This window comes from Haliotis cracherodii, unplaced genomic scaffold (assembly GCF_022045235.1).
Source record: "Haliotis cracherodii isolate W230 unplaced genomic scaffold, xgHalCrac1.p SCAF_12, whole genome shotgun sequence".
Taxonomy (NCBI): Eukaryota; Metazoa; Mollusca; class Gastropoda; order Lepetellida; family Haliotidae; genus Haliotis; species Haliotis cracherodii.
In genome coordinates this window covers 6,509,344-6,520,262 of record NW_027266267.1, presented here as the reverse complement: position 1 = coordinate 6,520,262, position 10,919 = coordinate 6,509,344, and the positions used below count along the sequence as shown (strand labels likewise).

Sequence of the window (10,919 nt, the reverse complement as noted above, 5' to 3'; positions counted from 1 at the left end):
CTCTTCATTTTCAGATACTGCAGTAATCTAGATTTGCCAAACATTATAGACTTGCATGGGCTGTATTTGATATATATGTGCAGGGTCTGTAAGACAGCCTAGAAACGGTCGTTTATTACAGGAGTGGGAGTGTCAGGTTTATCATTTACTAAAGTACTGAAACTAATTAAGAAAATGACACTAGTCCTGTAGTCCTTACCAAACTGCCTAATAGTCAAGGTATCACAAGGACGAGTAGAAATTTGCCCTTGTTAAGGATTTCGTTATCTGTTGTTTTTAATATCGGGACTAGTTGATAAAACTGTTAGTTTCTACCTACGTATTTGTACAAAACCTGTGGCCACATTTGCTATCCATTCGCCGAAAACTGTATGATGTACTTTGAAATAACACACAAAGCTATATAATTTCAAGCAATGAAAACGAAAACATGTTGATAAACATTTGTCACGTGACCGCACCACACCTTGGGAGTTGGGCGATGTGTCAGCACGGACCGACTTTCCGACAACGCAGCGTTCCTCGGAATAAGTCCGGCTTACCAGGAAAACCCACGTGACGTCACACATCCGCGTTGAGCTATAAATAGCACAACCGGACGCAGCGCTAACATATCTGATAAACAACCGGAGACTTGAAGTCACTAAATAGTCAGCTGCTACGAGTGTTATAACGTGCTTCTGCTACTGTCTGTAGACCGCTTTCGTGGATCTTCGGGATAATTTGGATATCACTGACCGGGAATTGCCTCGTCACATCTTTGCTGTCAAGAGCCATGTCTATCGCTACCGTGTACACGAACAAGCCCCTGGCTCACGTCCCCAGGGAATTCCAGGGTGCCCTGACGAGCCTCGTCCAAAAGGGGGTAGAGGCGAGCAGAGAGGTGAGAATATCATTTGTGTATAAATACAGTAAACTACGGTTATAACGAACTCAAAGGGACCACTAATTATAGTTCGTAATAACCGTAGTTCGGTATAAGCATATATACAGCATATATATATATATATATGTATATACACAACAAAAGGGTGGGACTAAAATAAGTTCGTTATATATCGGTATGTTCGTTATAAGCGTGTTCGTTATAAACGTAGTTTACTGTATGTCACGCGTATAGTCCGGAGATGCTAAACTCTATCAGGCGTTTTATTTTATTTGCTTAGTTTACGAATCCCCCGATACTACAAATAAGAAACGGGCCAAAACATTAAATTCAAGTTCAAAAAAGTTTCAAGTTTATAAACACCGAACATGATTCATGTTTATGAAAACAAAATTACAAATTCTTTCCATACCACTCACTAATCCAGGCAAGTGGTATTCATGCTAAAGAATCCATAATGTTTTGTTCAATACAGTTATGAAGCTAGAGAATTTAAAACAAACTGTTTTCTCGTTCCTCTGACTTTATGTTCTTACAAAAGAAAAAAAAGTAACTCACATGAAGTGACACGCCCCGATTTAACTGTAACTCTGATTAGCTGGTTAAACCCATCTAACACATCCGTCTCACACACCATCTCACATCTCATCTCACACACCCATCTCATACACCCATCTCACACACCCATCTCACACATCCGTCTCACACACCCATCTCACACACCCATCTCACACACTCATCTCACACACTCATCTCACACATCCGTCTCACACACTCATCTCACACACTCATCTCACACACTCATCTCACACACTCATCTCACACACTCATCTCACACACTCATCTCACACACCCATCTCACACACCATCTCACACACCCATCTCACACACTCATCTCACACACCCATCTCACACACTCATCTCACACACCATCTCACACACTCATCTCACACACTCATCTCACACACTCATCTTACACACCCATCTCACACATCCGTCTCACACACCCATCTCACACACTCATCTCACACATCCGTCTCACACACTCATCTCACACACCCATCTCACACATCCGTCTCACACACTCATCTCACACACTCATCTCACACACTCATCTCACACACCATCTCACACACCCATCTCACACACCCATCTCACACACCATCTCACACACCCATCTCACACACTCATCTCACACACCCATCTCACACACTCATCTCACACACCATCTCACACACTCATCTCACACACTCATCTCACACACTCATCTTACACACCCATCTCACACATCCGTCTCACACACCCATCTCACACACTCATCTCACACATCCGTCTCACACACTCATCTCACACACCCATCTCACACATCCGTCTCACACACTCATCTCACACACTCATCTCACACACTCATCTCACACACTCATCTTACACACCCATCTCACACATCCGTCTCACACACCCATCTCACACACTCATCTCACACATCCGTCTCACACACTCATCTCACACACCCATCTCACACATCCGTCTCACACACTCATCTCACACACTCATCTCACACACTCATCTCACACACTCATCTCACACACCCATCTCACACACTCATCTCACACACTCATCTCACACACCCATCTCACACTCATCTCACACACTCATCTCACACACCCATCTCACACACCCATCTCACACACTCATCTCACACACTCATCTCACACACTCATCTCACACACTCATCTCACACACCCATCTCACACACTCATCTCACACATCCGTCTCACACACTCATCTCACACACTCGTCTCACACACTCATCTCACACACTCATCTCACACATCCGTCTCACACACTCATCTCACACATCCGTCTCACACACTCATCTCACACACTCATCTCACACACCCATCTCACACACTCATCTCACACACCCATCTCACACACACATCTCACACACTCATCTCACACACTCATCTCACACATCCGTCTCACACACTCATCTCACACATCCGTCTCACAAACCCATCTCACACACTCATCTCACACACTCATCTCACACATCCGTCTCACACACTCATCTCACACATCCGTCTCACACACTCATCTCACACACTCATCTCACACACCCATCTCACACACTCATCTCACACACCCATCTCACACACTCATCTTACACACCCATCTCACACACTCATCTCACACACTCATCTCACACACCATCTCACACACTCATCTCACACACTCATCTCTCACACTCATCTCACACTCATCTCACACACTCATCTCACACACTCATCTCACACACCATCTCACACACTCATCTCACACACCCATCTCACACACTCATCTTACACACCCATCTCACACACTCATCTCACACACTCATCTCACACACCATCTCACACACTCATCTCACACACTCATCTCACACACTCATCTCACACTCATCTCACACACTCATCTCACACACCATCTCACACACCATCTCACACACTCATCTCACACACTCATCTCACACGCCCATCTCACACACCCATCTCACACACCCATCTCACACACTCATCTCACACACCCATCTCACACACTCATCTCACACACTCATCTCACACACCCATCTCACACACCATCTCACACACTCATCTCACACACCATCTCACACACCCATCTCACACTCATCTCACACACTCATCTCACACGCCCATCTCACACACTCATCTCACACACCCATCTCACACACTCATCTCACACGCCCATCTCACACACTCATCTCACACACTCATCTCACACACCTATCTCACACACCATCTCACACGCCCATCTCACACACTCATCTCACACATCCGTCTCACACACTCATCTCACACACCATCTCACACACTCATCTCACACACTCATCTCACACACTCATCTCACACATCCGTCTCACACACTCATCTCACACACTCGTCTCACACACTCATCTCACACACTCATCTCACACATCCGTCTCACACACTCATCTCACACATCCGTCTCACACACTCATCTCACACATCATCTCACACACCCATCTCACACACTCATCTCACACACTCATCTCACACATCCGTCTCACACACTCATCTCACACATCCGTCTCACAAACCCATCTCACACACTCATCTCACACACTCATCTCACACATCCGTCTCACACACTCATCTCACACATCCGTCTCACACACTCATCTCACACACTCATCTCACACACCCATCTCACACACTCATCTCACACGCCCATCTCACACACTCATCTCACACACTCATCTCACACACCCATCTCACACACCATCTCACACACTCATCTCACACACCATCTCACACACTCATCTTACACACTCATCTCACACGCCCATCTCACACACTCATCTCACACACTCATCTCACACACCCATCTCACACACCATCTCACACACTCATCTCACACACTCATCTCACACAATCATCTCACACACCCATCTCACACACTCATCTCACACACTCATCTCACACACTCATCTCACACACTCATCTCACACACTCATCTCACACACCATCTCACACACTCATCTCACACACTCATCTCACACACCTATCTCACACACCATCTCACACACTCATCTCACACACTCATCTCACACACTCATCTCACACACTCATCTCACACACTCATCTCACACACCATCTCACACACTCATCTCACACACTCATCTCACACACTCATCTCACACACCCATCTCACACACTCATCTCACACACTCATCTCACACACCATCTCACACACTCATCTCACACACTCATCTCACACACTCATCTCACACATCCGTCTCACACACTCATCTCACACACCCATCTCACACACTCATCTCTCACACCATCTCACACACTCATCTCACACACCATCTCACACACTCATCTCACACACTCATCTCACACACTCATCTCACACGCCCATCTCACACACTCATCTCACACGCCCATCTCACACACTCATCTCACACACTCATCTCACACACTCATCTCACACACTCATCTCACACACCATCACACACCCATCTCACCTCACACACTCATCTCACACATCCGTCTCACACACTCATCTCACACACCCATCTCACACATCCGTCTCACACACTCATCTCACACACCCATCTCACACACTCATCTCACACACCCATCTCACACACTCATCTCACACACTCATCTCACACACCATCACACACACCCATCTCACACACTCATCTCACACACTCATCTCTCACACCATCTCACACACTCATCTCACACACTCATCTCACACACCATCACACACACCCATCTCACCTCACAAACTCATCTCACACATCCGTCTCACACACTCATCTCACACACCCATCTCACACATCCGTCTCACACACTCATCTCACACACCCATCTCACACACTCATCTCACACACCCATCTCACACACTCATCTCTCACACCATCTCACACACCCATCTCACACACTCATCTCACACACCATCACACACACCCATCTCACCTCACACACTCATCTCACACATCCGTCTCACACACTCATCTCACACACCCATCTCACACATCCGTCTCACACACTCATCTCACACACCCATCTCACACACTCATCTCACACACCCATCTCACACACTCATCTCTCACACCATCTCACACACTCATCTCACACACTCATCTCACACACCCATCTCACACACCCATCTCACACACTCATCTCACACACCCATCTCACACACTCATCTCACACACTCATCTCACACACCCATCTCACACACTCATCTCACACACCCATCTCACACACTCATCTCACACACTCATCTCACACACTCATCTCACACACCCATCTCACACACTCATCTCACACACCCATCTCACACACTCATCTCACACACCCATCTCACACACTCATCTCACACACTCATCTCACACACTCATCTCACACACTCATCTCACACACCATCTCACACACCCATCTCACACACTCATCTCACACACTCATCTCACACACTCATCTCACACACCCATCTCACACACCCATCTCACACACTCATCTCACACACTCATCTCACACACTCATCTCACACATCCGTCTCACACACTCATCTCACACACTCATCTCACACACCATCTCACACACTCATCTCACACACTCATCTCACACATCCGTCTCACACACTCATCTCACACACCATCTCACACACCATCTCACACACTCATCTCACACATCCGTCTCACACACTCATCTCACACACCATCTCACACACCATCTCACACACCCATCTCACACACTCATCTCACACACTCATCTCACACATCCGTCTCACACACCATCTCACACACCCATCTCACACACTCATCTCACACACCCATCTCACACACCCATCTCACACACTCATCTCACACACTCATCTCACACACTCATCTCACACATCCGTCTCACACACTCATCTCACACACTCATCTCACACACTCATCTCACACACTCATCTCACACACCATCTCACACACTCATCTCACACACTCATCTCACACATCCGTCTCACACACTCATCTCACACACCATCTCACACACCATCTCACACACTCATCTCACACACCCATCTCACTCATCTCACACACTCATCTCACACACTCATCTCACACATCCGTCTCACACACTCATCTCACACACCCATCTCACACACTCATCTCTCACACCATCTCACACACTCATCTCACACACTCATCTCACACACTCATCTCACACGCCCATCTCACACACTCATCTCACACACTCATCTCACACACCCATCTCACACACTCATCTCACACACTCATCTCACACACTCATCTCACACACTCATCTCACACACCCATCTCACACACCCATCTCACACACCCATCTCACACACCCATCTCACACACCCATCTCACACACCCATCTCACACACCCATCTCACACACTCATCTCACACACTCATCTCACACACCATCTCACACACTCATCTCACACACTCATCTCACACATCCGTCTCACACACTCATCTCACACACCCATCTCACACACTCATCTCTCACACCATCTCACACACTCATCTCACACACCCATCTCACACACCCATCTCACACACCCATCTCACACACTCATCTCACACACCCATCTCACACACCCATCTCACACACTCATCTCACACACTCATCTCACACACTCATCTCACACACCATCTCACACACCCATCTCACACACTCATCTCACACACTCATCTCACACACCCATCTCACACACTCATCTCACACACTCATCTCACACACTCATCTCACACACTCATCTCACACATCCGTCTCACACACCCATCTCACACACCCATCTCACACACCCATCTCACACACTCATCTCACACACTCATCTCACACACCCATCTCACACACTCATCTCACACACTCATCTCACACACTCATCTCACACACTCATCTCACACACCCATCTCACACACCCATCTCACACACTCATCTCACACACTCATCTCACACACTCATCTCACACACCCATCTCACACACTCATCTCACACACTCATCTCACACACCATCTCACACACTCATCTCACACACTCATCTCACACACTCATCTCACACACCCATCTCACACACCCATCTCACACACCCATCTCACACACCCATCTCACACACTCATCTCACACACTCATCTCACACACCCATCTCACACACTCATCTCACACACCCATCTCACACACCCATAACATCCGTGAAGATCCGGGGTAGAATAGGTCTTCAGCAACCCATGCTTTCCGTAAAAGGCGACTATGCTTGTCCTCAGAGTCGACTAACGGGATCTGGTGGTCAAGCTCGCTGACTTGGTTGATGCATGTCATCGTTTCCCAATTGCGTGGATCGATGCTCATGATGCCAATCACTGGATTGTCTGGTCCAGACTCGATTATTTACAGACCGCCGTCATATAGCTGGAATATTGCTGAGTGCGGCGTTACAAAACAAACAAACAAACAATCACTAACTCAATAACTGCGGCTCCTGATTCTGACTGCATTTCCTGATTGGCCAGGTTGTTGTGGTGCGAGTGTGTTCGGAGGAGAATATGACGATGGGCGGGAACTTCCACCCATGCGTGTTTGCGACCCTGGAAACGTCAGCCAAGCTGTCCCCCGCCAAGTGTGTGGAAGTGCTGTCCCAGCTGGAGAACTTTCTGCACTCCAAGCTACAGGTGCCCACAAACAGGTAATGTACAGAATCAGAAGCCATACGACGGTGAATGGTCTCTGACAGATTGTTGCAATGGTTGGAAAAACATCTTACCGAGCCCAGGGAGTTAACTGACTGTAAAAGTCCAGTTTCCCCAGGCAAGGGAGTTAACTGACTGTAAAAGTCCAGTTTCCCCAGGCAAGGGAGTTAACTGACTGTAAAAGTCCAGTTTCCCCAGGCAAGGGAGTTAACTGACCGTAAATGTCCTGTTTCCAACTGGTCTTTTATAGTCAATTAACTCCCTTGCCTCGGGAAGATGTTTGAAAACCAACCGCCGTTGTCAACCGCATTTCAGACAAGTGTCATTGGAATGTAATCTAAATGCTTTAGGCGCGAAAGGACAGTGTCTCAGAATGTGTAATATTGGATAGTATGTATTTGTTTGTTGTTTAACGCCGCACTCAGCAATATTCCAGCTATATGACAGCGGTCTGTAAATAATCAAGTCTGGACCAGACAATCAAGTGACTGACATCATGAACATCGATCTAGGCAAATGAGATGCGATGACATGCATCAACCAAGTCAGCGAGCTTGACCACCGATCCCGTTAGTCGGCTCTTACGACAAGCATGGGTAACTGAAGACCTATTCCCTACCTGGATCTTCACGGGTCTATTTGATAGTAACACAACTTTCACGCTCGTGTCTTCTGTCTCAATTTTGATGTGTAATATATCACTCAGAAAACGTCGATAACAAATCTTCGGAGTTTTTATATAAAAAGCCAATTGGTTTTTCTTTGTTCCTCGACAATTGTTCTTATAATGTTGCTCAGAGTGTCATACACTCTCACTCTTAAATTACAGTGGCAGGATGTATACTTTGTTGGTGTATAGCTCGTTGTCCCGCAAAAGTGTGGTAAACATTTTCGTTTTCGACGTCTGAAATGATGATGGGTTTAAAATTTAGACAATTCTGATCCAATTCTAATCATGGTCGCCTAGGCAGCCATATTGAAAAAGTAATGTTTGCCTATTACTCAATTATTTTTGAAAAAATAATGTCATTTGATATGCAGTTTAGCTCACCTGAATAACAGCATACGAGTAAGTTCAGGTGAGCTAAAGAGGTTTGAGGTTATTTTCTATTTTTATCATCCCCTCTCTACCCCCTCGTCTTACAGAATCCTCATCCGCCTGATCCCTGTCGAAGCTCACCTCTCCTCCTACAGCAGCCAGCAGCATCATCTCAACATCGTCGGCTCCTAAACGTGCCTGCCTCGTAGACTCTGTAAATTTGTTATGTGTTTGTTTGTTGTTAAACGCCGCACTCAGCAATAGTCCATGCCAGCTATATGTCGGCGGTCTGTAAATGATCCAGTCTGGACCAGACAATCTAGTGAATGACATCATGAGCATCGATCTACGCATTTGGGATACGATGACATGCATCAACCACGTCAGCGAGCCTGACCACCCGAACCCGTTAGTCGCCTCTTGCGACAAGCATGGCTTGCTGCAGATCTAGTCTCTACCCGGATCTTCATGGGTTTTCTGTAAATATGTGAATAAAGCATCTCTACAAAATCATAGCATGACTTTCATCTCATTACCACATCGCGAAACCTTAAAGGAAATCATCAACCGTACCAAAATGCTGGACGAACGAAAGTAACACGTGACCAAGACACGTGACTATTATCTCATTACCACATCACTCTACAATTTAAAGGTAACCATCAACCATACCAAAACCCTGGACGACCGTTAGTAACACGTGACCACACCACTCTACAATTTAAAGGTAACCATCAACCATACCAAAATACTGGACGAACGAAAGAAAAACGTGACCAAGACACGTGACTATTATCTCATTACCACACCACTCTACAATTTAAAGGTAACCGTCGACCATACCAAAACGCTGGACGACCGAAAGTAACACGTGACCAAGACACGTGGCTATTATCTCATTACCACACCACTCTACAATTTAAAGGTAACCATCAACCATACCAAAATGCTGGACGACCGAAAGTAACATGTGATCAAAACACGTCACAATGGAATTCCCTTTCTGCACACACCAGTGTGCTAGTTAAGACTTTTGTGGAAAAAGACAGCTACGCTACACTATATACATGCACGCCTCCCTTTAGGAAGAGGCTGACCTTGGAATGAGCGAGCAATGGCTGCCTTGAATCATACAAGGTCGGTGGAATAGCCCAATGGTTACAGCGCTTGCTTCTCATGCCAGGTCGATTTCAACATTGGATCAGTGTAAGAGTCGGAGGCTCCATTGTGATAGGGCGGAATACTGCTAAAAGCGGCGTAAAAATCTATCCAGTCAGCCGAGATTGAACGAGGCTGGTAATGCCATTTTTAAAGTCGTAAGGTTCACGTGACTATCACGTGACTCAAAGCAACCAGCGGCACGATTAGCCTGCTGTAGTAAATGTTCTGATTTTGTTTTTGTCCAAATCAAAGTGATTCCCAATATATGTTGTAAATCTTACGTCGTTTTCAAAAACAGCCCGGCATGTTTAACGATTATTATTTAGCGGGATATGATTGTATGAACCCTGCAAATTCGTCTCACTGTATGAAGCTGATTAAATTGGTCGCAAGTATATACTCATATGTTGCCGGAGACCTATTCTAACCAAGAATCCGCATGGGTCGATTTTACCCCACATTTACAATGTAGTTATAAACTCAATCAATTTGAACCATGGACTTTGGAAAATGTATGCATTTGCCGCGGACGGCCGCGTTAAAGAAAATTCATTCACTCGTCCACTGTTCACATTGCAACACGGAAACAAA

The 10,919-nt window shown here is 46.2% G+C and overlaps 1 protein-coding gene across 1 annotated transcript; it reads left to right on the top strand.

Moving 5' to 3' along the window:
- Positions 1-606: 606 nt before the first annotated feature.
- On the top strand, positions 607-9,682 carry LOC139457479 (macrophage migration inhibitory factor homolog). The gene is made up of 3 exons (XM_071238863.1): positions 607-883; positions 7,952-8,124; positions 9,275-9,682. Exons 1-3 carry the CDS (start codon positions 776-778, stop codon positions 9,357-9,359), a joined length of 366 nt encoding a protein of 121 aa, XP_071094964.1. The 5' UTR covers positions 607-775; the 3' UTR covers positions 9,360-9,682.
- The last annotated feature ends 1,237 nt before the right edge of the window (positions 9,683-10,919 follow it).